The sequence below is a fragment of the Bombus huntii genome, chromosome 5 (genome assembly GCF_024542735.1).
Source record: "Bombus huntii isolate Logan2020A chromosome 5, iyBomHunt1.1, whole genome shotgun sequence".
NCBI lineage: Eukaryota > Metazoa > Arthropoda > Insecta > Hymenoptera > Apidae > Bombus > Bombus huntii.
In genome coordinates, this window is record NC_066242.1 from 12,493,625 (window position 1) to 12,520,595 (window position 26,971).

The following is a 26,971-nucleotide window of genomic DNA, read 5'->3' on the forward strand; positions in this document are numbered from 1 at the left end:
AAAGTAAATTTCAAAAGAATATTTCATAAAAATATTTTATTGAGTAAAGCTATTATCATGTATTTGCATCATAGTTTACATCTTTATCGTCGTCATTAATAGGTTCATCAAAATCTCTAATCTTAACATCAGCATCCTCCCCATATTGAATAATATTGTCAATCGTCAGTTTAATATCTGCCATACTTTCTTCGTCTTTTATATTTAATGGATAAAAACGCACCAAACTGTAGTCCTCTATAAGCCTTCCTATTGCTTCAGTGAGGTTTCTGTATTTTTTATTCCAAGAATCTTTCTCCATGTCTGATAATAAACTGTATGGATCAGGTTCTAAATATTTGTCTAGTTGGTTTTTTGCACTTTTTGACAGTAAATCCATTTTACTAAGGATATTAATATGTGGTAATTCTAAATTAATCATCACACTAAGTGCAGCCATTGTACCTGACAAAAACTTTGATCCATCAACCATGAATTGACTATCTATTAAAAATACCCCACATATGCGAAAATTGAGATTTTGCAACATTGTTATTAATTGACGAATGACTGTCATATGTGTATATAGCTCTATTTGTCCTGGACAATCAAAGATGATATAATCATCATCCACATCACCTAATTTTTCCTCTAACCATGATGAGTTTTCTATTAAATACCTACAAATAAAATTTTACTGTAAATGTAAAATGTTTAACTTCACTATAATCTTTATACAGAAAGTAAAATTTATTTCATAAACTTACTCCATACAAAATACAAGACCACCATTAGGTCCAAATCGTAATTCATCATCTTCCATAGCATCATCTAACTGAATTAATTCTCTTATATCAACTAAAGGTTCATAATCAAAATATTCTGCTGCTGGATCTAAATTTACTACTTCTATTACTTGTCTTTCACTGGCTGCATGTTGTTGCATAGTAGAACAATAAGTGGACTATATAAAAAAATTATTAATATTAATGTGTAATATAATACATATTTAATAAAAAATATGTGTGTATTGTTTAATACTTATATTAATGTAATTATGCGTTCATTTTAATTTAATTGCACATTTCAATCGCATCGTTTTTGTTTACTTATACTTTACATTCATAAGTTTTATTAAAACTCTTTTATTAAATTCTTTTATTAAAAGAGAAAGAGAATACCTTTCCGCTACCGGCTGGTCCCATCACAAGTTGCGCGTATCTCATTTTGCTCTTTTGCTTTTAAATTAATATCATACGAATTAAACAAAATGCACAAACCGTTGCAAGTGATCACATTCTACTATTTGAGGTTGTCAAACCTGATGATTTTGAGTAATAAAAGGTTAATGTTTAGGTTAGAATTTTCACAGTTTGCGCAAATGTAATTCTTATAGTGAAATAAAATTTTTATAATTAGATGAGTTATACTTTATCAGTTATTTTGGTAAAAATAAATGAAAAAGAAAAGAGATTATCAATTTTCCACGTATTACTATATTTAGACATTATAAAATATTAGTTATGAAATTTTGCAGTAAAATATAATAAAAATAATTTATTACAGTTTTTATAATAAGTACATAAAATCTGTATATTGTTAAGAAATTTATTGAATATTAAAAATAAAAGTTCTTATAAATAATACATTAATGAAAAGAAGTTTTCACATTAACATTTATTAGCCTACAAAGAGTGAAAGTAAATGAAAAAATTTATACTGCTTTTTGAAATCGATGCATATATAGAAAAATTTAAAAAAATGACATTCATTTACATAGCACATATACTACTACTGTTGTATTATATCTATCCTTTTGATATGATATGATATGAATTGAACAAAAGACCTTGATATTTGTGATAAATAGACAAAAATTTCAACTTATATTAATTGTTTAAGTTGTTTTAAAATAATCATCTGAACTTGTTGTATATATATGGCCTTCAGAAGATAAAAAATCTAAAATTTCATCTACTTGCCCTGAAAGTGAGTTTGGTACTTTTTCTTTAATTTTATCTCTTTCAATACCAGATTCAGTATCATTTTGTGCATGAATAATTTTATAAACTAAAGTTTGTGCTTCTGACATTCCATAATAAGCAGCTTCTCCATTTAGATCATTTTTATTGTCTTGCTCTTTCTCTAATGTTGTAACATCTTTTGCCATCATTCTAGCTTTCAGTGTAACATAAGTAACTTCAAGAATATGATTTATTAATTCATTCAAGGTTTGTAGTGGCCACATTCGTAAAATTAAAATATGTCGCTTATCAGTTTGTTCTCTAAGAAAACCAACTATACGAACATATGTATTTATTTGCATTGTAGTATCTGATGTCTTTTTATCCATTTCTAACCATTTGAGTGCAGTGATAGTACCTAAATATATAAATACAGAGAAAACTAAAAACCAAGAAGAAAGAAACTTAGAAAAAGGAATAAACATTAATTAAATTAAACCTGTTTCATCTTCAATATCATATGATATTTTTGTTGTTGTCTCTTCAACATTGCGTACTAATCCAACAATCATAAACATACGAGCCGGGATCTCCCATAATTTTGGTTCGTCAGTGGAAGAAAAAGAAAGTAAATTTCCTATCATAGCAGGAACAATAGTTTGTTTTTTACGCTCTTTTGTTCCGTCTGTTTTGTTGAAACTTTCCAAAAATCCACCTCGAGGATTTATACTGCTATCCAAATCTGATGACCACATATCGATGTTTAATTGATTATTTTTACAGAATGATAAATTTTAAAAATTTTGCGTTCACAGGTATCGACATGTGACAAGAGTAAATTATAACTAAAGTTATAAAATTTACGCGCGAACGTACAATCATAAATTATATATACATATAGATTAGATTCGCAATGAAATAAAACTGAAAGTATACATAGTCTGTTCAACGAGACAAGGCAGTAAACGTAAATAAATTTGATTGTGCGGTTGCAACTATTGGTTGTCGATTACTGAAACTCGAGTTTACGTTTACTGCGTCGTTTCGTTCAACAGGCTATATATTGCACCTTACACGATTTACGATTTTATACTATGATATATTACTTATAATAGTTTATAGAACTTCACAAACGCATCGTGCTACAATAATATACAATATACAATAAACGATATATATGAATTCTATGAAGTCTGTAATCTGCGGAAGAACAATAATAATACATACATAAGCGATATATTTTACACATAATTGTACAATAAATCAGTTTAAATTTTCCTCTTTTTTATTTTCTAATTTCTAAGAATTTTTCTAGATATAATCTCTGAAAGCAATTTCACATTATCTTACCAAAAGCAAATTCACGCAATAGCGCAACACGAATATTTCTGGCGCGAATTTTATCTTTTATGTATATATGTAATAATATTTTAATCATTTTTATTTTAATATTAGATTTGACGACTATAATTTCATAATTTTTGTCATTAATTGAAATAAAAATGAGTATGTCCTCAAAATAAAATTATGTACGTTTACTATCTTTGAGTATACCAAAGGTGGTTTTTCTCTATATGGTATTTGAGAATTTTAACTTGAATTTTTCATTTTATATAATTATCATATTGTAAAGTAAAAGTTGGATTAATTATTTATTTATTTTTAATTATTAATTATTTATAATAAAATTTAACAATTAATAAAACAATTAGTTCCATTGAATTATTTGCTTCTAGTTCTTTATTTAATATTGATATGAGAAAAAACATTTTGTATGAATTTGAAAATATTTATTTCTTTATTATAATCTCTGAAATCTAAAAATATACCTATTTTTTAAATTTTGATCTTTTTTAAAGTCGTAAGAAGTCACAATATGTAAAAAAAAATCAATGCAAATGTGCCTTATGACACGAACATGTCATGGACGAAGGAAAACTTTGGTTTGTTGATTTAAAATTACTGCAAAAAATATCATGGCGTCTAAGACCCGTGCGGACAATATTGTTAATGAGCGCCGTTTACGTCCGATATATGGCAAGTATATTGTTAATATTATTATTAATGAGTAAATATTTATATTTCTTAAGTCATAAGAGAACGTGCTTTCAGTACTTGACCGGTAACGAGGTTATGTAACATTTTTGCACTGTGGATTTCAGATTGGTTGGATAACGGAAATAATAAGAAAGCTCTTCAAGAAGCAGATAAAGTGCTTAAGAAACAGCCAAGCAATCAATGTGCTAGGGTACTCAAAGCTTTGGCTTTATTACGACTTGGTAAAGAAAATGAATCTCAAATTATTATGGATAAAGTACGTTCTGAGATTCCCTGTGAGGACTGTACTCTACAGGTCATGAGCATTTGCTATAGAGAAAGACACCAACGTAAGTCCAAGTTGTACTCTATTATTTCTTACACATACCGGTAATTGTAATTGCTACATATATATTAAATTATTGAAAGAACTGAACATGGTATTGAATTTATTTACAGCTGATAAAATTAGCGAAGTGTACGAAGCTGCAGTTAAAGTAGATCCTGGCAATGAAGAATTATTAACACATCTCTTTATGTCCTATGTTCGTCTTGGAGATTATAAAAAACAACAACAAACAGCACTTGCCTTATATAAACTAAAACCAAAAAATCCTTACTACTTCTGGGCTGTGATGAGTATAGTTATGCAAGCTCTACATTCAGATGAAAAGTTAGCAAAAGGAGTTACTTTACCTTTAGCAGAAAGAATGGTTTGTGGATTAATGTAAAATTATTCTAGTAAGACAAAGTATAAATTGTTTTATTGGTAGCTTTTACATTATTTTAATAAAAATTAGGTATTAAAATTAATCAAAGAAGGAAAAATGGAAGCAGAACAAGAAGTGCAACTTTACTTAATGATATTAGAACTTCAAGGTAAAAATGAAGAAATGTTAAATGTTTTATCAGGGCCATTAGCTTCACATCTTTCGTCTGTTTCACAACACAGAGCAGCACTTTTATTAAGATTGGAACGTTTTTCTGAAGCAGTTAATGCATATAAGCAACTCATCAGTGAAAAGTGAGTGTAATGTAGTGTATGTGAACTTTAAGTAATAATGTTCTAATGTTTTATACTACTTGTGTATTATAAATAGTGTTGACAATTGGGCATATTACCAAGACTATCTTCTTGCTGCTCTTAAATTTCAAAAGCCAGAAGAATGTTTAAATTTCCTTAATAAGATCATAACCACATTAGAGAAAACATGTAGAGCTCCTTACCTTGCAAAATTTGAATTATTAAAGCTTACTCAGAATGGTGAAATTATTGAAAATGTTACCGAACCAATTGACTTAATGTATCAGTATTTTTCACAATTTGGAGAAAAAAGTTGTGTAGTTGGGGATTTACGTTTATACTTACATTTATTAACACCTATGGGCAAGCAACAGTTGATTCAAAAGGTAAGTAATAAGATAGCAAACTGTATCATTCAGATAAAAGTAACAATTCATTTGTATGATATTTTATTCCGAATACTGTTATGTTTTTAGATAGAAGAAAGTGTCGGTGTCAAACCTGATGGATTCCCAACTAATTTGAAGCAATTGCAGAGACACATTCATTTAGAACAATTGCGTCGTATTTGTGGTTTTCATCATCCTCCAAATATTGATATAAATAAGCAAAAACAATTGGTAGAACGATTATGTAAATTATATAAGAAGGGTAATGAATTATGTCCAATCGAAGATAGATTACCAACAGACTTTTGTCCAGCAGATTCTTATATTCTTCTAGCAACGCACTTATTGCATGAATTATGGTGCAATACAAATGATGCAGCGTATCTTTATAGGTAATTATTTTATATTTTTAAGTAAAAAAAGTATTTATGGAAAAAATTTAGTATCTAATAAAAATAATAATATATATTTATAGGGCAATGGAATTATTAGAACGTGGTTTATTATCAAGTCCGGCTAATTTTTATATAAAAATTCTACTAATACGAATTTATTTGGAAGCAGGACTAGTAGGTGCAGCTGATCATGTTTTTACATTGTTGGATGTTAAACATATTCAGTTAGATTCATTGGGTTATTTACATGCACCATTACTTGCTCCACTTGGCCATCTTACATTAGCTACCATAACTTTAGATCATACTACTAAATTTTTTATTGCAAATTACAAAGATGTATGTATTTATATATTATAAAATTCTTTTAATCAATAAGTAAAATTCTATCTAATTCAATTATAATATGTGATTAGAGCGCAGATCATTTAACGTTTGCCTATAAATATGGAAGTTTTGTAAAGATTCAAGAATTTGTGGAGTTAAAAGAACGTTTGGAAAATTCTTTTCACTTTGTTATGACTACTGTAGATAAGATGCTTTTGGAATTAGGTTGGTGCAGTAGTTCCACATCTTTAATTTCTGCTTTAGATAATATGGATATACAACTAATCGAGGATTCTGTTCGATTGAATTCTTTACGAGATAATCGTGATTTGGAGGTAATCCTATATCCATAACATATTAAAAAAGAAAACTTAAAATTTAAAAGAATTGATGCAATTCTTTACTTAAACAGGTTGTTCCTGGATGGGAACCACTTACGGAAAACGGAGAGGATATTAGAATGCAAGAAGAAACACGCATATGTATGTTAAGATTACTAGCAGTGCGAGATTTAATATTAAAAATTTTAGCAGCATGTATAGCACCTGACAGTTCCTCTCTTCTTATTCGATTTTCTAATGAACTGAAACAGCTGGATAATGAACAAATTCCTTCGATTCTTCAAAAATTTGAATTAGAGGGGAGAAAGAATAGATCATGTAAAATGTTAGTTCCTATGGATGCAGTCGAAAGGTTATGCGAAGCTCATTACTCCGAACAATTGAAGACAATCGCCCGACTTGCAGAATCGCTTGCTCAGTCACGTTATCCTGATTTTGAATGTATTCAGATGTTGCGAGTTTCACCATGCCTCCAGACAATAGATATCCCTGAGAAGAGAATTCCAATGTCTTTCAAGCATTTTTTACTGAGAGCGTCAACGTGTAGCGAAACTCTCGCAATTATTAGTGCCATATGTACTCTGCGTGCAACACAATTACAACCTAAGACTTCGCAAAAGAAGAATAAGAAAAAATGTAATAAACAAATAACATCTATTTCATTAAATGATAATGATCATGTAAGTTAATCGAATGAATTGATATTAGCTGTTTACTCTAATTTAAGCAATGTTTTCATTTGTTTGTTTACTGTGTTATAGAGTTGGAAAGAAATAGTAATGGTACTTGAAGAGAGGATTCAAAATTTAGATTCGGTACTAACAGAATTTGAAAAATACCAGTTACATACTGGGCTGAGTAACGACGAAGAAGATTTGTGTGCTTTAATAATTAAATATGGTCAAGATAGTTTAGGACAAAGTTGCAGATCATTAAAATCTCGAGTTCAAAGTACACTAAAACTTCTAAGCAGTTTAAAAAGCTGAAATTGTAAGAAAATTCTTGTACAAAGAATATCCATCCAGCTATTCATTGATTTCTAAAACCAGTTCATTTATTGTGTACATAGTTATTAGACTTAATCAATTATAAATACCGACTGAATTGTTTATTGGAAATCAACTCTTCAAATTGTTTTAATTTCGCACTAAATTCATAAAGAATTATTAATTTAGAAATATTTCATCAGCACAAATTTTGATATATTCATGTTGATGTGGAATACACTGCCGTCTTATGTAAATTATGTATTTTTAAAATAAGTAAACAGTATATTTGACAAAAAAACATTAAATTAATAAAACTTGGTTAAATTTAAATTCTGTTATCCTTGGATAACAGAATATTGAAGTGTTTTCTAATTGGTTACCATTATCTTTATTTATAATCATTTAAAAATTGGTGTATAATTTTTTTATTGTTTTAGAAGTTATTGAAATTAAAATGCAATTGTTTATTATTTTCATATAAATTTTTAACTTATATATATTAAGTACGTGTTTACATAGAGGTGTGTATAAATTCTTATATGTGAAAAATATCATAAAGTTGAAATTAACTAATTTAAAAAGATGTTACTCTAGAGTAAAATAGTTTTTCCCTAATATCAAAGTTTTTTATTTGTATTTTGCTTCTTCAATTGTATATGAATAAATTTATTACTTGTTAATCATGTAATTTAAGTAATTACTTGATTGAGCTGTATGAAATTAATAAATTGGATAACTTTATATGAAACGAAAAAAATTGTATTTATTTATATATTTAAGTGATTTTAATTAGCTAATATCAGCTAATATAGATCTTAATTAATTATATTTAGACATTAATTGTCTTTATCTAAATCAGAGATATTTTTGTTTAAACAAGAACATTATAAAATTATTAGTCATTAATATATTAGCAAACTATAATAAAGATGTGTGTATTAAGAAATTATATTTATATATTTTAAAAGGCTATATTGGCTGTTACTCATATTGATAAGATTATTGTCAGATTGGTACAATTTTGTGAAGGATCTGTTTCTGTAGGGAGAGTTTCTATATTGTATATTCTATATATATTTTCGACTTATCTTTCATATAAGTTAATTTCTTATCAGTCGTTTTATCTTCAGTTATATATCTTATATTAAACGGTTAGTATGTGTGTAAATATATGCCTGTGTCTATGACATTAAGCACTCTATGAGCATGCAACAACATTCAGTATTCATTAATGTGTTTGAACTTGTCAATCGGCGAACACGCAGTTTAAGTTTGAAAACATATATTTCATATATTATTGAATTAGATTTCATATAATATTTATACCACGCGTTGTAACGAAAATTTTTTCGTAATAATTTACTCTGTACTACGTATTGACAATGTGGTCTAACCTGGACAGTACTATTGTGAGTGCATCAGGAGGATTTTTGAATGATAGTCAGGATCAAAGTGACGGAAATAAAAAAACTGGTAAAAGAATCAAGAAAATAATTCCTGTTATGATTCAACAGTTAACACAACTTAATGACAATTTGGAAGGTAGTATTATTACTCTTGTAGGAATTATACACCATGTAGAGAAGAGTAGCACAAAAGTGACATATGAAATTGAAGATGAAACAGGTATCAAACAGGAATATTTTGAAATTTATGTAATTCTAGAGATAAATTGTTATTATTAATATAATTTTTTATGTTAGTATATAATTATTTTTTATTTATTAGATCAAATAAATTTTTGAAGAAATATGATAAAATTAATATATTAATTGATTAATTACAGGTCATATTACATGTTTCCAATGGTTGGCAGTGGGAAAGTCAGAATCAATAATTAATTTAAATACCTATGTACGAGTATTTGGATACATAAGAGAACAAACTGTAATCAAACATATATTAATTTTAAAGATTTGGCCTTTGACTACCTTGAATGAATTAACTAATCATTTATTGGAAGTGACCTATGTAACATTAAAGATTCAAAAGACTTCTAATAATGAAGATAAAAGTTCTGATGTCCCTATGCTAGATGATAACCTTGGGTTGACTAAAGAACAAACTATAGTCTATAGGGTCATTCAAGCAGAAAATGATAGCGAAAATGGAATAGAAAGAAAGACTCTCAAGAACCGTGTGCCAAAGAATATGTTATCAACAGTTGATGAGATAATTGACTTTCTTACAAGTGAAGGACATATTTATACTACTTTTACAGATGATCACTTTAAGACAACATAATTATGCAAGCAGATACAGAATTTTGTTGCTCAAACCTAATTTAAGAAAGATCTAAAGTTATCTAAACCTGTTGAAAAATTAATATGTACATTCTATATAATTATTGTATAGAGATTTTTGTATTACATAGACGTAATATTAAGAAATAAATTTGAATTAATGTTTTGTGTAATTGATAACAATTACGAATAATTGTTCTAAATACACGTACAAATATTTTAATATTGTATAGAGATTTTTGTATTACATAGACGTAATATTAAGAAATAAATTTGAATTAATGTTTTGTGTAATTGATAACAATTACGAATAATTGTTCTAAACATACGTACAAATATTATTTTTTAAAAATAAACAGTTATATCATATTATATTATTATACAGGACGATTTTTCTGTTAGTTGATTCAAAATCATACCGTGGAAACTCCTTGTTAATTGACAAGATTTAGTCCCCACTCGCACGCTTAATTAGTAAGGCAATATTATGTTATATTCAACATTTAATAAAAAAATGTTACAACAATCCATTCTTAAAATTTCAAGTATTATTTAACATATTTTTTTAATTTTATCTATATATCGTTTTGCTAAGAATTTCAAATCACTTTTAAATCTACGAATTATGTCTCAATGTATGATATTACTAAGTATGTGATTACCACAAGCTTTGCAAAGTATCTGTAAGTCATCTTTAGTTATTTCTATGAAAATAGTATTTGCACATGCGCATTTTGTATAGAACGATAGGACAAAACGTAGTTGACATTCTATCATCATACGTGCATAAAGATTTAACTCTGTTTATGTTTGTTTTTAACAGAGTAAAGTATTCTGAAGGAAATTTGAAAACTCTTTTTATACATTGAGCTATGATTAAAAAGTTTATTAAAAGAACTTTATAATTCACTTGTAATTTATATTAGTATAAAAATTAATATGTGAGTTACATTGTGTTTACAAAATTTCAGTTAGGTTATTAAATACGAATTATTGAAATGATTTCTTTTAGATTAATTTGCTACAATATAAATATGCAGATTTGATATTCTTTAATTATTCAATAATAAGTTTTCAAAAATATTTACGAAATTCAATATGTCTGAATCTATGGATATTTCTGAATCTGCTGACGGAAATATTTCTACTCAATCTGATGTATCTGCTCAAATAAGTAAGAAGGAGAAGAAACCAACATGTATCATCATCCTTGGAATGGCTGGGTCTGGCAAAACCACATTTGTACAAAGACTTGTTTCAGTATTATACAAAACAGGAAAACCTTATGTAATAAATTTAGATCCTGCATGTAGAGAAGTTCCTTATCCTGCTAACATAGGTAATATATTATATTATTACTGTTTTTTCATTACAAATATGTTTTAATAAATTCTTAATGTTTTAGATATTAGAGATACTGTCAATTATAAGGAAGTGATGAAACAGTATAGTTTAGGACCAAATGGTGGTATTGTTACTGCCCTAAATCTTTTTTCTACAAAATTTGATCAAGTTATAGAACTTATTGATAAAGGAGGCAAAGAGCATGAATATGTAATTTTGGATACTCCTGGGCAAATAGAAGTTTTTACATGGTCAGCAAGTGGGACAATCATAACAGAAGCTTTAGCATCTGAATTTCCAACGATTATAGTGTATATATTAGATACTGTAAGAAGCGTTAATCCTGTAACATTCATGTCTAACATGCTTTATGCATGTTCTATACTTTATAAAACTAAATTACCATTTATTGTTGCTATGAATAAGGTAATTGTTAAAGTACCTAATATTATTGTGTTATCTAGTAATTAATCTAATGATATAATTCTATGTATATATGTTTTAAGATTGATATCATCGAACATAGTTATGCAGTAGACTGGATGCAAGATTTTGAAGCATTCCAGGAAGCTTTGGATTCAGAAACGAGTTATATTAGTAACTTAACACGTAGTATGGCTCTTACACTTGATGAATTTTATTGTCATTTACGTAGCTGTGGAGTTTCTGCTGCAACAGGAGCTGGTATTACTAAGTTTCTTGAACTTATTAAAGATGCAGAAGAAGAATATGAAAGGTAAATGAAGTTCATATATCAATAGTATTTATAAAAAATATTATTATTAATATCATTAATTAATATAATATTTATACAATATGTTATGAAATGCAAAAAGTAAATTTTCCGTTAAAGAGAATATAAGAAAGCTTGGAAGAGAATGAAGATTAAACGAGATGCTCAGCGACAAAAGGCAGAGAAAGAACAACTTGAAAGAGCAACTCAGGAAGCTACAGGAGAAAATATGCCATTAATAACAACAGTTAATAGTGGAAGAGAAATTTCAGATATATATTTAAAACACGCTGGTAATGAATCAAGTGAAGATGAAGAAGGTGTGGAAAATCCATTTAAAAACGAAGAAGATGAAGAAGAAAGAAAGGAAGCAGAGTCCTTCAAAAGTTTTTTAAATAGACATAAAATGCAACAAAAGAAACATATAACTGATCAACCTACAACAAGTAGTGATACATAGCCTAAGAAGAAATGTTTGTAAAAACATTAAAAAATAAATTCTGTTATTAACAAATAAATTGTACGTTTAATATAAAGATATTATATTTTGAAGTTTACATTTTATAATTACATATTTAATGGAAAATGTTATTTTACATATTATTTATTTTCTAAATGGCAATTGTCCTATGAATACTTAAATATTATAATAATACTGATAATGCAGAAAGCTCAAATAACGTATAAAATAATATATTTTTCCTTGGATATTTAATTAATAGTTTTAGAAAAATTTGTCCACAACATAAACACTGGAAGCAAGTTGTGTGTCATTTGAGTTATCCTTTTTTGAAGAAATTGGTACCGAATTTTTTGTAATCCAATCTATAGGTGGGTTCATGGTTTTGTGGCGTATATAAACTATTCAATACTGAAATTTTATTATGTTAAGATTAATTTTTAATAGAAATTCTGTATTTTATACTGGTTAACAAATTTCTTTTAATGATATTTTTCAACACTATTAAATTTAAGGATGTTTTCAAGTGAGCCGCGGAGCAATTAAATAAATATACAAACAATGAAATAAATAAATAAATATGTTTGATTCATAAAGACTTAGATTACACTACCTTTTTCAGGGGAATTTAAAGTACTTTCATCTTTTAATATACGATTTTGCTTTTGCTGGTATTCTCGCGATATTTGTTCTAGCGCTTTCGTTAACGCCAACTGGAAACAATCAAAATCTTGTGAAATACAAAAATTACAATTACAATTTTTTGTAATTTTTTCTGTTGAATATAGCCAAGATTTTAGGGTAGTTGATTAAAAATATCTTCTTTCAAAATAATGATTTTTAAATTAATTTATTTAAAGAAAATTACACAAGTTTCAATTTTTATTAAAATCTTATTAAATAGGTATATCTTAGATATAAAATTTTTAAGAGGATTTAGGATAGGATATAGAATATGCATATGTATTTAAACTTCAAACTTGAAAGAAACATTTTACAAAAAAATTCTATAAAAGTCATGCTTTTTACATGTAATTTATACAGGATTTTATAAGGAAAGCTAGTTGATGCCAATATTATTTTTGTCACTGAAGAAAAAAAAGAAGAAGAATCATTTTTCAATTAATTTAATTTATCAAGGAAAACAAAGTATTTCCTATTTTTATTTACCCGGCACATGTGTAAACGCGATACATGATCGGAGTCCTTGCTTAAAAAATTCTGTTCCGCGGCACATTTTGCATTAAGCCGTCGACAGTGTCTCATTTTTCCGGCAGTTTTCCTGTATACTCTTGACAAGAGATCGGGCCTTCCAGTACGAAAATTTTCATGCAAAAATTCATGAACGTCCGGATTGTGAGAATTACAAATTGGATCTCTATTATGTGACGTCACTTTCCGGAAGCCGTACAGATTCAGCTGCCTGATAAAGCTCGTAATGTTTTTCGTTTTGAAGATGGAATTACCCGCGTCGAGATACTGTTCTTGAAATTTCTTGTAATCAAGAAGAATCGTATTACCATTAAGGCTCCAACGAATGGCACCACTTTTGCATTCGTTCACTATACGCCATAGTTTTTGCGGAAATCGCAACGAAAGAAATATGCAATCGTCGTACATGTTCGATTCGAAAGTAGCGTTTATAGTCGTCTATAGAACGCAGAACGAAACTAAACACTGCAAATTTCTCTCTTCTCTTTCTCGAATCCGATCGATTATCTTTTGCAAACAAAATACTATCGTATCACAGCAACAATATTTCTTCTTTTGGAATCGTCTGAACTATTTTAATCTCTTGGCGCGAGCTTGAAATATTAAAATAAGCACAATTTTTAAGTACATCATAGAAGAAGTAATTATTTGAATGCTATAGTTTGTAGCGTGTAGTGTTTGTTCCGCGTACTAAATGAAATAGGTTATAGTACTTATATTTTAATTAATAAATGTACACTATAGACTTTAATAAAAACATTATGATTTAATACAATGATTCGTACACTAAAAACAACAATATATTTAAAATGTCTCTCATTCGTGTCTCTTTACACGATACTACAACATTTTATACAAATCGCAACGCAAAATTATCAAATATGTAGATGGGATGTGAGGTTAGAAAAGAAATTAGATATACGAGCGCGTAAATAATTATCGTAATCGTAATTAATAATAAATTATTAAAAGTATGTTACAGTTCCCTAACATTACAAAATATTAATACTATTTCCTGGACAATGAAGGTTCGGCATATCGAACTTTCACAATTTCCCTGATATCATTGGTATTTCTTGATTACATACAAAAAAGTATAGGTATAAAAGGTACGAAAAATTAAATAACATCGTAAGTGATAATTTTCTTCGTATCTTATCATTTTCGTTTTTAACAATTTTTATTCAAACGAATATCCATCGATCTCATCTATTAAGATAAAGAGAAATGTATTTAGTAGTATTCTCAAAATCGATTTACATCAGTCTTTCAATCCGGACGCTATAAAAGACAAATATCGAAAGGAAGAAGTTAATACAAAGGGCCATGGTTCATATTTATAAAAATAATCTAATGTAAAAGAGTATTTCTTGTAAATTCAAATTCAAATTCAAATTCAAATTCAAATTCAAATTCTTGCATGTCGCCTCAGAAAACTATACATATCTACCTAAAAGAGTATTGGAGATATGTACATCGAATTGTTCAGCAATGAATGCATCTTCCTCTTATTATTTTTATTCTAGTTTTTATCAGACTGAATTGTTTCGGACTGAAGGATCACATTTTAACTAATTACGCTTACCGATGTTTTTACTGGTATGGTATTTATACAAAGTTTAAAGGCTATTAGTTTTAAAAACTTGTAGAATTATCTTTTTTTGTACGATTGAATAAATGGAATCAAGTTTCTGAAACCGCAATAGGAACAGTTATAAAATAAGCAATGGCTTTCAAGAGTATTACAATGAGCTTCAGACATTCTTTTTGAGTTTTCATTTTTGATTGAAATTTATAAATTATCGCGTGTCAAAGTACTCGCGTGTTAAATCTCTTGTCAATCAGACAAAGCTGGTAAAGTTTGTAAATATTCGTGTGGTTTAGTCGGTGCTGGCAATAAATAGCCATCAGGATCCAACACGTCTGGCGTACGAATAGTGACCGGTCCTTGAGGTGGCCTCGGCAACGTGTCTTGTTGAATAGATTTACCTTTAGCTTTCTCCAGTCTTTCTAATATCTCCGAAAATTTGATTCTGTCCTTAGGATCCGTCTTCCAGCATTCTCGCATTAGCTGGCAAACAAATGGCGGACATCCTTCCGGAGGTATAAGCATTATTCCTTGGAAAATTAACTTCACCACCTGGACGAATGTTTAATAAAATATGATAGATCGTAGAAATTGGAGGAAAATAAGAAGGGAATGTTATATCGTGTCGCTTGAGTTCGAGTCTGTTCGCGTTAAATTGCATTTAGCCTTAAACTTGAAGGTCTAAAACTACTTATAAGTGGTGCAGTAGCAAACAAGTAGTAAGAAAGAGCAATGGCGCGACAGGTATAAGGTAACGTGCTTGAACGAATGAAATGAAATGATTTCGTAAATTCAGGTATTTTTTGTACGACAAATATTTAGTAAACTGTTGTTTACTCTAGCAACTGACAAAATAGTTTTACTTACTTCTTCGTTATTATGTCCGTAATATGGCTGCTTGCCAAAAGAGTAGACTTCCCATAGAACCACCCCAAAACTCCATACGTCACTTTCCAGCGTGAAGCGTCCGTACATTACGCTTTCTGGTGACATCCAGCGAACAGGTAGAAGTCTGGAGCCTCCTATCTAAGGAGAATAAAAAATTCCTATTTTAATAAATCATTGAACTTATAGTAAATTATTTACCAATATTTTTATTACCTTATAGTAATCGCAAGTATACACATCCCGGGACATTCCAAAATCTGCTATCTTAACAACGAGATCAGAACCAACCAGACAATTTCTGCACGCTAAATCTCGATGGACGAATCTTTGACCGGATAAATAAGTCATACCAGCTGCAATCTGAATAGTTATCCAATGTAAAGACTCCTGAAACAAGTAATGGTATAGTGTCGGTGAAAATAAGGAGAAAAGAACTTCGATACAATGAAGAAGGTCAGTCTTTTTAATAAGATTTACCTGAGTTAAGGGTTGCAGGCCGGGTTTCGTCGTCCTACTAAATTGTCGAGAATTCGATCGCAAAACTTCAGCTAGATCTCCGTAAGGCATGTATTCGAAAACCATCCACGGGCTGTTGTTACCTTCCCGAAGTACTACACCTTTCAGTGATAAAATATTTCTGTGTCCAAACGTAGACATAATGTCGACTTCTCGCATGAAGTCTTCTTCCGCTTCGCGGGAGGCACTTTCTTTTAAAACTTTTATCGCGACGATCTCTTTCGAGTCTCCGACACATGATTCTCCTATGAAAAATGAAACCTTCGTTAGTACGTCAATTATTGCTATAATATTCGTGAAAAATAAATCACAAGACGTTCTCACGATGCTTTGATAGTATATATATGATAATGAAATATATGAAATAATGATATATATGAAAATGATAAAAACCTTTATACACTTTGCCAAAACAACCCTCGCCGATATCTTCTAAAAATACAAGAGATTCACGTTGCAGAATCGGCACTTCTGGCGAGGCGCAACTGAAATACTGTGGATTAGGTGTGTACTTATTCGCTAGCAGCAATCCCTTTTTCAGATTCATCGGTGTTCCCTGAAGAGAACATATGCAAGCATATTTTCATAACAATTTTTTAACCAGTCAAATATTTTTTACATTTTATATTTGCAAATCTAATAGGAGAGAAGTTAATTTTGTCACTAGCATACAGTAGGAATTAAAGGAAATTAGATCAGATTAAAAATCCAATCTGTTCTGAGTTTATAATTATTTCGATGTGATCCGTTTGTTATTCGTGTTATTATTTTTATTAACAATAAATACAACTATACCGATATATGGAGGAAATTGTAATTAAAACCGTGATGAGAAATTATGTTTTTCCTTGCCCGTTTTTAAGGTGTAAATTCAATATAATGAAGATAATTAAGAGTGCCCCAATCAGCCATTATTAAGTTTCATTAGCTTATTTCTCTGTACATTAAGATAAGCTTGTATAAGATTGCATTTAATGAAATGTGGTCAAACAATCAGTTACGTTAATTAAAAGTATTGTACTTTATATCCTTATCTTTAAACGCCATTAATATTCTTTGAATGTCTAAAATCAAATGTTTCGAATATTTCAAACGCAGAAGAAAAAGGAAATAAACAATAATGTAAAAATATGTATGAATAAAATGGAGCAAAAAAATAGTATAAATGAACAATACGTTATATTTGCTCCTAGAGAAAAAAACCGATGATCTCGGTATAAAAATATTTTATCATTATATTTCCTTCCAAATTAAAAAATGTATGGAGTTATTGTATGACTCTCCAGGAAATATATTAATATACTCAAAAATGTTATTGTACTCAATATCATTGTATTTATTGTACTCAAGTTATAATATTACATTAGATATCAAAATTTTGTTTGAACCAACCGAGAATATTCTGTTATCCAACGTTTTAAATAACAGTGTTTTAAATGTTACGTTAGTTTTTAGGAGGCACTGCAATATTATTATTTGATTGACGTACATCCAGGGAATTCCTCTGTGACTTCACGTTATAACTCCTTTTCTTCACGCAATAGACTATACTCAACAATATTGCTAATACCGCGACGAAAGCTACGGCGATTCCTACTATTTCAGGTACCCTTAGTCTCGCTCGCTCTACCTGTTGAACAGTATGAAAATACTACAAACTATGTTTGCAGGCGATTGTACGAATATTTAAAGGTTGACGAATAATAATTGAGTCAGTAATTTGGAGTAATTACCTGTTCAGCTTCTGGAAGTGCGGTAGTGCTGTTGGTAGAATTACCATTTGGGGGTATTATATTGGGTATAGGTCGAGGTGTTAGGGGAACTAGAAAAAGTAATTAATAATGATATTTGTAGAAAGATCGTTTCTTTAGTATTTGTCAAAAATTGATAAAGCTATCTTTTTTTTTGCTTAAAGGATGAAGTCACCTTCGTTTACGTGTACTAAATCTTTTGTTGCAAGAAAATTAATTCGATGAAAAATAACTCGTAACGAGCGAAATTTAAACAAGCGTTTTAACAAATACAAAATTCAGAATTTTTTCTTAAGAAAAGTAATTTGCGCATAAGGTCGCTTCAACGCCGGGACGGAAGTAATAGATATAAATTTGGTTTAGAATTCAAACTGGAATGATTTATTTTAACTTCTCTAACAAGATTAAGAAAGAAAAATATAATTCCATAGCGGAAAGTCAAGGTGACTCTGATCTTTTTTTAGAAACAGCACGCTTTAACATCTTTTCCCACTTTAGGTCGTAAACGTTCAGGGACGAATAGTTTCATGCATCATTTTCCATACCGTACACGTGCTCGCGTGTATTTTCTAAAGTATATTGTGGTATAAGTATACAACGATCGACTTGCCAGAAGATTAAAGAAATATATCGAAGTAAAAATGTTACTTAAAGAAAAATACGAACAGATGCTACTTGACTCTGACCTATTAGGCGATTTGGACACTTTAAGTCCGTCGTAGGTGGTGACAAGTCGTGCGGACAAACGCACTTCGACGTATTGTCTGTGAAGCTACGACAAGCTGCTTCTTTTCCACAAATTTGAGGCCGGTCTTTGCATCCCGTGATCACGGCATTCCCATTGATAGGCAGTATTACTTCCGATTGTTGTGTGGATTCGGTGGTTGCTGATAGTTCTGAAACAATATTTACACGTTATCGCAATTTTGTCAGTTTACAGTAGCTGTACTCAGTGAGTTTACGAGTACATAAAAATAGCCTTATTCCTTGAACAAAATATCTGAGAATGAGCGTACATCATGAAAAGTAGAGGATTATCGAATGTGTTACCGTGTGTGTTATGAGATGAAAGAATGTTAATTAACTCTCGTCCAGCTATGATTAGGTCGAGCGACGAACGAAACAAAGAAATGTATTAGAACGCACTTTTGGTTTTCTACGAAAAGTTACAGTACCTTGGTTCTATTCCAATTCCTATTATAATATATTAAGGCAAAGATTTCCACTTCTAAAATATTCTTGCAACTCTTTAAAGAAATTATATAATATAGCCCAAAATCAGTAGGAGTAAGAGGGTTAAAGCCTGTATGGGATAGAAACGCAACTTATATAGCATAACTATGTTTTAACAATTTATGTTTCCCTTAAAACTTATGCAAGATGTTTAAAAAAAATATTGGTACCAATATTCTGCTCTTTTAATTACTTCGTGTTAATTTCAAATTGATACGAATCTCGTTCCAAAGTGAGTTTGAAGCGGCAAAGCTTCTCAGAAAGAACACGAAGAAAGCCAGGAGTCGGCACACTCTACTCATATCAAAAGTGCCGAAGTAGTTGGCGGTTTAAGGTAGAGCAGTCGAATTTACAGGAGAACGGTGGTAACGGTTAATAAAGGGCGAGCTGGTAAGAAAAAGGGCTACATATTTGGATTGGGTCCGACTTGGAAGAGACAGTGAAGGCATTCATTTCGTGCTTGAAGCTTGTAACGGGTCAAAGCGTTATCTCTGCGGTCAGCGCTCTCCGACAACGAGTCTCGCTATGTGTACCTATTATCGCCCCGTATTCCTTCCCTTCCTATGCATCTCTACGAGAATTGCCGTATTTACGAGATCGCTCGATTTCTACAAAATGTTCCTACATTTTAATTTTCCAGAAAAATGACGGCTCACTTAGGGTAAATCAGATGTATGAGACGTTGCGTCGAAACAGACCGTAGTGTTCTCGACGCGGATGGACTTGACCAATTACAGCAATTGATATGTAGTTACTTTATGTCTAGGGACATTTTGGAGCTAGTTGTCTACGCACGTTCGCTCGAATCGTCTGAGAATTTTTATGTCAAGTATTTTTGAAAATATCGAATTCTATCGAAATTGTTCAAGCTCAACGTAAGTACTTTATTCCTTTATACGAGAACGTCTAAAGATATCTTTTTAAAGACGCCATTTATCGACGTATAGTTATTTTATAAAATATTTTTAATTTCAATGTTTTTACTTAATTTTGTGTAGTTGCTATATAGTCGAGGACGAAGACATTTGGAAGATCATTTTGATACTGTTTGCAGCCTAGTGATCATCCGATTTGATTAAAAATTTATTAACAATGTGATTTTAATAATATCGTTAAATCGTTCAATTTAGGTTCGAAGTTTCCTCGAAAATATTACCATAAACTGTAAATAACCAAGAAAGAAAAATTATTCCCTAAATTTGAATTTCTCTGACACGTATGAAAGATCTATTTGCTTTGTTGCCGTTATATTTTCCTTTACAAATCGTACGATAAATTCTAAAGGAAAAAATACGATGGAAGTTCAACTGCGAGTAATATAGATTAGAAATTAACGCAACTGACAATGAGCGTCCCAGTAAGCTGCAATTCCACGAAATGTAAGAGACGTCTGTTTATCGGATAGACACGCGGAAATGCGTAAGTCGTTTATAGATATAGAATTTCCAAGTTCGAAATCGAACGATTACTTTTATTTCGACGAACAGGAATATTGTTTAGCCTTTCAACTATATGATATTACCTACATCATTCATGACCTATGCACTTTGTCGTTACTCGTGCTACGTGGAAGCTGTCGATGGGTGAACGAATGACCCGCGATATCGTGCATACTTCGACGCAAAGTTGCGAGGGAATCATCCTTACCACCATTTTTATATCAGGTCCGCGTCCAACTATGTTAAATAATTACTAGTTGTATAAGTACAAGCATATTTTGAAACTGTCTTGCTTTTATATCGCGTGTCTCGTTTAATTTTTGTGGAGGAGCGATATTCAAACATAAAATAATTCAGTTGATTTATAACAATATAAACATAAATTGTGAATATGTCTATAAAACTCCTTTGATAAATATTTTCGTTTCTGAAGCTCAACGTTAGTTCTTTAAGTAAAACGCGAATGATTAAAAAGTCGACGAAGTGGAAGATCAAGAAAATTGCTAACTTTATAAACCTTTTTATATTTCTCCGCATTCCTTTCCAATTGCGTGAACAATGAGTAGCTGACGATTATTTGCTAGGAGCTACGATTTGTTTTGTGCTACTACAATTTTCACTATGGTTTCGCTGCTTTTGGAAACTGAGGAGCATTCAACGTAGATATACATATCCAGTCATGTTTATTTGCAAATCTGAGCTTTAGGCCAGAGATTACAATAGAGGCATTATGTGTGCGGGTGGTTTATCCCCCGAAACGTACGATTCGCAAACCGAATCGTCTGTCATAAAACGGGATTGTTCGCGATATACTCAGGAAATCGACGAAAGTAGCTCGGTTATCAAGTTTCCTAAAAAATATAAAAGCGAGACAAGTAAATTGGACTCGTTTAACGTGTTTCCTAATATAAAATTGATACGATTGTTTTAATATATTAACTAAGATTAAATTATTGAGAATTCGAGAAATTTTATAGGGAACTAAATATCGTTTTGAATTTTCATACAATTCTAATTTCGTAGAATTTCCTTCTAATGTTTATGAGTTTATCCATGTGTCACAACGTGTCCATTCAGAAACATTCGTGCAAAATTGAAAAAATATAACGAGATGAGTTACGACAGACTCAGAGGATTAACATGACGATGAGCAAACCGCTTTCCTTTTCGTCGTCCATGTCATCATTCATCAGTATTATCTGTTCGCAATACAATGCCAAGCGAACAATGGGCTCACTACTCGACAAAGTCTCCTTTTATCTAATACGATAGATATTGTTTTGGATCTAGTTGCTACCTGAGATGTTTTCTCTAAATCAGACACTATTGTTTTCTAAATGGAAAAGAGCATGGAAATTATTCTACTCGCTGTGGAAATTTCTATCTTACAATTCCTATGTTACCTTAAGGATGCCTTTTACTTTGTTAGAATCTAAGTTATATCACGAGCAAATAATATGTAATTTAGTATATTGAGATTAGTATATCAGAAAACATTCAGCGAAATTTATTTAATTTCCAACATTATTCACAGAGTTTAAACTTTCCTTTAACACTTTGACGTCGATATGATGCCGCGCGCGTCGTCTCATCTCGCGCAAAATGTTTCGAGGTAAATATGTAAATGGAAATCTGGCGACGCTTGAAAAAATAAAAAACGTCGTTTTTCATCCGCCGTCGGCAACGCTTGAAAAACACTAGACGTCGATTCACGTCTCCCGACGCGAATATATTAATACTAAACACTTGTCCGTGGTAATATGAATATCATGAAATTAATATAAAAAAATTCTATGTTTGTTTAGATTTCGTGCAGCTACTAGAAAAGCTTCTTCATTGTTACTCGAGCATTTGGATGCTGCGCACGTGGTTATCATCTTGGGTTAGCGTTATCGGAAGGTCGAATATGTCGATATTAAAGATAAGTTGAAGGAAGAAGTATAGGATTAGTTTTTATGTACGCTTTTTCCATTTCTCTGGGCCAGTTGACATTTGTTCCAATAAAGATACGACTAACCGGCTTTATCTTCTCGACATTTTGACTCGTACTTGAACCTATCTTGTTTCTAACGTATTTATGGAGTATACGCTCAGAGGAATTTCTGCATAGTTCTGTTTTTTTTTTTTTTTTTTTTTTTTATCAAATAGAATTGAATACAGAAATTGTTAACTTCTTAATTCTTAATATAAATTTTTAACTCGTAACTTTCAACAATATGTGCAGGTTTAGTGGAAGACAGTTTCCATGTTTTAAAATAACGAGGATACGCAAAGTAGAATTGAGTTAAATGAACTCGTGAAAAGTAACCAGAGCAGTGCTTGTTCCTTAGTAATAATTATCTGTAGTGCTCAAATTGATGCCTTTGTACATAACTGTAGCACCTAACTTTACCTTTCAAAGGTATGAGCATTAGGTTGGTAGAGAATAAATACATTTACGTTCTATTTAATCGAGATATATCTCTACACTTTTCACGTAAATATACGATTGGTAATATTGTTAATGTAATTGGTAATAGAGAATTATGAAAAGAATATCATATCTAATATTTAATATTTAAGAATGAAATGGAGAATAACGAGGAAAATATCGTGATAAAATAGAAGGCCGACAAGCAATGACGTTCTTTTCCCCGAGATTTAGAAAATTATAAAGTATTCAGGAAGAAATAATTGTGCGATGCGATAATAAGTGACGAGAGAAGATAGTTTGAACTAAAGAAGATTACGAAAGTGTTGAATATTGTCATTCGTTCGGTAAATCCTGTCTTTATTTACTTTTCCTATTTTATCCAAATATTTTGAAGCAAATATCGATTAACGGTGAATCATCCAAGGAATTTCTGGTGTTTTTAATTTATAAAGATTTATATTCTCGCTTATCATGTTTGTAACAATTATCTGAACGTTATATTCCCACATTGGATGAATACGTGTTTCATCTTTACTCGTCTCATTTTTCGTGATCTTTTTAACAAAACGCCACACAACGCGGGCCTGTTTCTCGATTCATCAGATTAATGGCCACGATTCTTGTAACGGCAAGGCATAATTTAAATTTTATTCATTTTAAATGAACCTTCACGAAGTTCAGATCGTGCAGACACTTTTGAAGATTATTATTAGGTCGTACCGATTGCAGCTAACCCTTGATAAATCAGAATTTTAGTTGCTTTATAGCTATTGCTTGTGGCAAGCATGATAGACGCAAGTATGGCATTAGTGCATTAATAGTAGCTAATTATTAACAGTAAGTAGTTATTTATTAGTTAATTACGTTAATTATCCGAAGAAAATATAAATTACGTTTATAAAGCTAAAATGTTGTCCTTTGTTTCAATCTTCTAATCTTTTAATGCTTACTTTTGTATTTAATCGCGATAATACAAGAAATTATCTTATTTGCGCAATGTATAGTCTGTTACAGAGTATATTCGTCTTTTTTTTTTGTTCCATTAACGTAATAAACATGTACAACGGCATTACGTTATATTATTTATAACGTTTTTGTAAAATAAACTGAAAAGTGTTTTGTAATATTATTTCGTATCGTATTTCGACAGTGATAGGGAATGCATTAAATTTTGAAACGTAGATACATCACAGTTTTATCTAAAAAGTTGTTAAATATCAATTTGACGCGTAATGTGCAATATTATTTATTGGTTTGGAAGAAAAGAGGTAAAACTAGCTCTTGAAGGGATAAAAATACAAATTTATGTGATCTTTCGTTACGCATAAACGATACAGTAAAATGTGGCAAGTAAACGCGATGAGCTGTCGTTTTTTATCTAATAGATACATTACGTTAAAATAATTTTTTATTGTTAAGACTAATTCTAATGTAATAAAACCTACACGTGCTATGTATATAATTCCATTTTACTATGAATAATTTTAGATTCTGTGTTGATTTAGTACTTTTCGCTATTCAAATCTTAATACTTTTTAAATAACAGTATACGTAAAAATCAGTGACAAACAATAAACTCACCGGCTCGAATTTCCGCTGAGGAAAGGCCTCTTCTTCTTGGCATTCTTCGCCGCTCCATCGCGGGTGCAGGAACCAAAATGGCAGGAAACCACCCCTGCTTTTCAAAAGAAAACTCTCGTTTCGCACTAATAAAACTTCCACTCCTTCGTTAATTACCGTCGGCACTTTAACGTTCGCGTTTTCTCATGATCCATCGTCAAACTCTAAGTTTCTGATCATCAAACCAGCCATTAAAAATTCGACTCAACAAGAGCAAAACAAAGATACACGACGGTAATTTGTTCACATCGTAAAAAGAACAGTCACAAAACCGTAGGAAACACAATTTTGCTTTTCAAGCGTTCATCGCACTGATTGGACCGCACGTGGGCTAGAATTTTCATGAGTTCGTTCCTTCAAAAATCAAAGCACGAACAAACAGCTCCTTTGTGTATCTATGTATCCCACTAATTAAGTAACTTGTCGTTTTCAATTTCCAATTTAATTTGATATTTCGAAGCAACCAACCAATTGTATAACACAAACGCTCTTCCTTTATCCAAACGATCGAAGAAACCCACTGTACGATACGATTTTCGTACAAAATTTATCGAAGCTCTAACGTTGCCGGAGAATTGGCAATTAAGTCGTATAGTGGCATGAATAAATTTTGATCGCGTGAATAGCGATTAGAGGAGATCGATAGGAGGGTCCAAGCAAGGGTGAAGAGAGGAACGCGGTCCGAATGGCAAGGATCGAGAGACAAGGATCGAGAGAGCAAAGAGTTAAGCCGGAAGAGGAAACCCGTCGCTAGGATAAATCGAGGAGGGTCCTCTATCTTCGACGGATGCTTACTCGAAACTAAAGACCGACTAAAGACCGCCTTCGAGAACTCCCTCGCATTGGCGTACACACAAGGAAACGCGGTCACACATACAAAGATCGGATCGTCTGTTCGTGGCACCCACATGCATCCCGAACAGCTACCAAGGATTTACGCGAGGGACGAGCGTGGTTCATCATCAGCGAGGCTCGACCTACGCTATCGGATAGACAGAAGCGACGGTTCCTCGTAATCTCGTCGCTTTTTCAGCCGACTTAAGGGTAGAGCCTCTTGTTGCGCTTTAATCTCTGACACGTGCCAACTTACGACTCCACCTTCGTTTTTAATAGTATTAGGTCGTTCCATAGGTTCGACAGAACAAGGCGGAACTTATGGGACGACTTAATATTTTCGTGACGGCTTCCGTATTGCGATGGAATCTATGTTGTAGATTCCTGTATTTTGATTGGAACGATGGAAGCAATGGGTGGCTCGGAGGCAGAGCGGTACAAGAAAAAAAAAGTCTTTAATTTGGAGAGATCGTGGGTGTCAGCTTCTGATACAAAAATCTGTATATTTTCAAATTATGTTTGTTGTACAAGTAAGGATTCTGTATATTTATGAAAAATGTGTTTAAGTACGCTTTACTGCTGAACCTCTCGATCAAAGGAAGCACAATCAAAACGATTCTTATCAACTTTTGTCAAAGCAATACTCTAATAACGATTAATGCGATCTTTTATTTTCAATAGATTTTGTTACGTTAGTTTGTTAGACACAGCGATGTCAATCCTGAACAAATAATAACCCTAATAACTGTGGTTATAGCTAAAAACTTTTCGTATAGGTCAGAATTTTAATAATCTGCATTCCGAACGAAGGTCAAGCAATTAAAATGAGCAAGCTCTTTTACTTATCTATTACGAACAAAACTCGTTTTATGTATTTACTATTTGTATTATGACTCGTAAACTATACCAAGTTATCAATTTATCAAACGTTATTTATTTGGGCTCAGAAATAATTTCATCGTGACTTTTAACGAACGATTTAAATTTACGTTCTAATGGCACCTGTATACAACCATGAAATCGATGAAAGGGTTCAGATTCTTATGAGTGATAGCTTACGTGAATATTTAATGACGTTTGGTAGCGGTTTGCATTACAACGAGATTATCAATCACTATTAATATTAAGGATGTGATCTTCGAATAAGATGAAAAGAAAGAACGAACAGAGAAAACCAACGATCAAGAAAGTAGAGAGTGATTTGCACAGACGTATGCTTGCATATTGCGCCACTAATAATTAACCAAGTGTA

General features: G+C 30.9%; 7 protein-coding genes across 11 annotated transcripts; 3 read left to right on the forward strand and 4 right to left on the reverse strand.

Moving 5' to 3' along the window:
- Positions 1 to 19: 19 nt before the first annotated feature.
- Positions 20 to 2,105, reverse strand: LOC126865961 (GPN-loop GTPase 3). Its single transcript, XM_050618935.1, has 4 exons — positions 1,962 to 2,105; positions 1,161 to 1,300; positions 747 to 943; positions 20 to 659 (listed from the first exon to the last, which is right to left on the reverse strand). The coding sequence occupies exons 2-4, from the start codon at positions 1,203 to 1,205 to the stop codon at positions 56 to 58; spliced, it is 846 nt and encodes a 281-aa protein (XP_050474892.1). The 5' UTR covers positions 1,206 to 1,300; positions 1,962 to 2,105; the 3' UTR covers positions 20 to 55.
- Positions 1,574 to 3,004, reverse strand: LOC126865962 (replication protein A 32 kDa subunit-like). 2 transcript variants are annotated; one of them, XM_050618937.1, is made up of 3 exons: positions 2,820 to 3,003; positions 2,443 to 2,685; positions 1,574 to 2,361 (listed from the first exon to the last, which is right to left on the reverse strand). In XM_050618937.1, exons 2-3 carry the CDS (start codon positions 2,585 to 2,587, stop codon positions 1,877 to 1,879), a joined length of 630 nt encoding a protein of 209 aa, XP_050474894.1. In that variant the 5' UTR covers positions 2,588 to 2,685; positions 2,820 to 3,003; the 3' UTR covers positions 1,574 to 1,876. The 2 variants fall into 2 exon arrangements, with proteins under 2 accessions (XP_050474894.1, XP_050474893.1); XM_050618936.1 differs by having other exon boundaries at positions 2,443 to 3,004.
- A 786-nt stretch (positions 3,005 to 3,790) lies between these two features.
- LOC126865954 (N-alpha-acetyltransferase 25, NatB auxiliary subunit) lies at positions 3,791 to 8,125 on the forward strand. Its single transcript, XM_050618925.1, has 10 exons — positions 3,791 to 3,980; positions 4,106 to 4,330; positions 4,440 to 4,693; positions 4,781 to 5,004; positions 5,081 to 5,390; positions 5,481 to 5,785; positions 5,869 to 6,127; positions 6,205 to 6,450; positions 6,528 to 7,136; positions 7,218 to 8,125. The coding sequence occupies exons 1-10, from the start codon at positions 3,920 to 3,922 to the stop codon at positions 7,440 to 7,442; spliced, it is 2,718 nt and encodes a 905-aa protein (XP_050474882.1). The 5' UTR covers positions 3,791 to 3,919; the 3' UTR covers positions 7,443 to 8,125.
- Positions 8,126 to 8,434: 309 nt separating this feature from the next.
- Positions 8,435 to 9,982, forward strand: LOC126865963 (replication protein A 32 kDa subunit-like). Of its 2 annotated transcripts, XM_050618939.1 has the most exons (3): positions 8,435 to 8,596; positions 8,848 to 9,071; positions 9,232 to 9,982. In XM_050618939.1, exons 2-3 carry the CDS (start codon positions 8,948 to 8,950, stop codon positions 9,687 to 9,689), a joined length of 582 nt encoding a protein of 193 aa, XP_050474896.1. In that variant the 5' UTR covers positions 8,435 to 8,596; positions 8,848 to 8,947; the 3' UTR covers positions 9,690 to 9,982. The 2 variants fall into 2 exon arrangements, with proteins under 2 accessions (XP_050474896.1, XP_050474895.1); XM_050618938.1 differs by lacking the exon at positions 8,435 to 8,596 and having other exon boundaries at positions 8,603 to 9,071.
- On the forward strand, positions 9,763 to 12,356 carry LOC126865958 (GPN-loop GTPase 1). Of its 2 annotated transcripts, none has more exons than XM_050618931.1 (5): positions 9,763 to 9,774; positions 10,701 to 11,027; positions 11,094 to 11,458; positions 11,539 to 11,768; positions 11,886 to 12,356. In XM_050618931.1, exons 2-5 carry the CDS (start codon positions 10,787 to 10,789, stop codon positions 12,223 to 12,225), a joined length of 1,176 nt encoding a protein of 391 aa, XP_050474888.1. In that variant the 5' UTR covers positions 9,763 to 9,774; positions 10,701 to 10,786; the 3' UTR covers positions 12,226 to 12,356. The 2 variants fall into 2 exon arrangements, with proteins under 2 accessions (XP_050474888.1, XP_050474887.1); XM_050618930.1 differs by lacking the exon at positions 9,763 to 9,774 and adding an exon at positions 10,430 to 10,629.
- On the reverse strand, positions 12,246 to 14,038 carry LOC126865965 (heat shock factor protein 5-like). The gene is given in 5 exon segments (XM_050618941.1): positions 12,246 to 12,507; positions 12,509 to 12,595; positions 12,597 to 12,636; positions 12,839 to 12,938; positions 13,396 to 14,038. Coding segments are annotated over 5 exon segments (708 nt in total). The 5' UTR covers positions 13,846 to 14,038; the 3' UTR covers positions 12,246 to 12,476.
- A 142-nt stretch (positions 14,039 to 14,180) lies between these two features.
- Positions 14,181 to 26,153, reverse strand: LOC126865957 (muscle, skeletal receptor tyrosine protein kinase-like). 2 transcript variants are annotated; one of them, XM_050618928.1, is made up of 9 exons: positions 24,847 to 26,153; positions 18,867 to 19,076; positions 18,163 to 18,251; positions 17,919 to 18,080; positions 16,823 to 16,985; positions 16,391 to 16,674; positions 16,127 to 16,300; positions 15,893 to 16,051; positions 14,181 to 15,577 (listed from the first exon to the last, which is right to left on the reverse strand). In XM_050618928.1, the coding sequence occupies exons 1-9, from the start codon at positions 24,902 to 24,904 to the stop codon at positions 15,275 to 15,277; spliced, it is 1,602 nt and encodes a 533-aa protein (XP_050474885.1). In that variant the 5' UTR covers positions 24,905 to 26,153; the 3' UTR covers positions 14,181 to 15,274. The 2 variants fall into 2 exon arrangements, with proteins under 2 accessions (XP_050474885.1, XP_050474886.1); XM_050618929.1 differs by having other exon boundaries at positions 17,919 to 18,059; positions 24,847 to 26,150.
- Between the last annotated feature and the right edge of the window lie 818 nt (positions 26,154 to 26,971).

What these genes read in the sequence shown, in the direction of transcription:
- LOC126865961 (XM_050618935.1), bottom strand. Translation starts at nt 1,205, where the DNA reads ATGAGATACGCGCAACTTGTGATGGGACCAGCCGGTAGCGGAAAG. An exon ending in GACCAGCCGGTAGCGGAAAG is followed by an intron (nt 944 to 1,160) that starts GTATTCTCTTTC and finishes TTTTTTATATAG; the next exon opens with TCCACTTATTGTTCTACTAT. An exon ending in GGTCTTGTATTTTGTATGGA is followed by an intron (nt 660 to 746) that starts GTAAGTTTATGA and finishes TTTTATTTGTAG; the next exon opens with GTATTTAATAGAAAACTCAT.
- LOC126865962 (XM_050618936.1), bottom strand. Translation starts at nt 2,698, where the DNA reads ATGTGGTCATCAGATTTGGATAGCAGTATAAATCCTCGAGGTGGATTT. An exon ending in TGATATTGAAGATGAAACAG is followed by an intron (nt 2,362 to 2,442) that starts GTTTAATTTAAT and finishes TTATATATTTAG; the next exon opens with GTACTATCACTGCACTCAAA.
- LOC126865954 (XM_050618925.1), top strand. Translation starts at nt 3,920, where the DNA reads ATGGCGTCTAAGACCCGTGCGGACAATATTGTTAATGAGCGCCGTTTA. An exon ending in CCGTTTACGTCCGATATATG is followed by an intron (nt 3,981 to 4,105) that starts GCAAGTATATTG and finishes TGTGGATTTCAG; the next exon opens with ATTGGTTGGATAACGGAAAT. An exon ending in TACCTTTAGCAGAAAGAATG is followed by an intron (nt 4,694 to 4,780) that starts GTTTGTGGATTA and finishes AATAAAAATTAG; the next exon opens with GTATTAAAATTAATCAAAGA.
- LOC126865963 (XM_050618938.1), top strand. Translation starts at nt 8,828, where the DNA reads ATGTGGTCTAACCTGGACAGTACTATTGTGAGTGCATCAGGAGGATTT. An exon ending in TGAAATTGAAGATGAAACAG is followed by an intron (nt 9,072 to 9,231) that starts GTATCAAACAGG and finishes GATTAATTACAG; the next exon opens with GTCATATTACATGTTTCCAA.
- LOC126865958 (XM_050618931.1), top strand. Translation starts at nt 10,787, where the DNA reads ATGTCTGAATCTATGGATATTTCTGAATCTGCTGACGGAAATATTTCT. An exon ending in TCCTTATCCTGCTAACATAG is followed by an intron (nt 11,028 to 11,093) that starts GTAATATATTAT and finishes TTAATGTTTTAG; the next exon opens with ATATTAGAGATACTGTCAAT. An exon ending in TTATTGTTGCTATGAATAAG is followed by an intron (nt 11,459 to 11,538) that starts GTAATTGTTAAA and finishes ATATGTTTTAAG; the next exon opens with ATTGATATCATCGAACATAG.
- LOC126865957 (XM_050618928.1), bottom strand. Translation starts at nt 24,904, where the DNA reads ATGGAGCGGCGAAGAATGCCAAGAAGAAGAGGCCTTTCCTCAGCGGAA. An exon ending in GTGTCCAAATCGCCTAATAG is followed by an intron (nt 18,252 to 18,866) that starts GTCAGAGTCAAG and finishes TACTTTTTCTAG; the next exon opens with TTCCCCTAACACCTCGACCT. An exon ending in GCCTGCAACCCTTAACTCAG is followed by an intron (nt 16,301 to 16,390) that starts GTAAATCTTATT and finishes TACTTGTTTCAG; the next exon opens with GAGTCTTTACATTGGATAAC.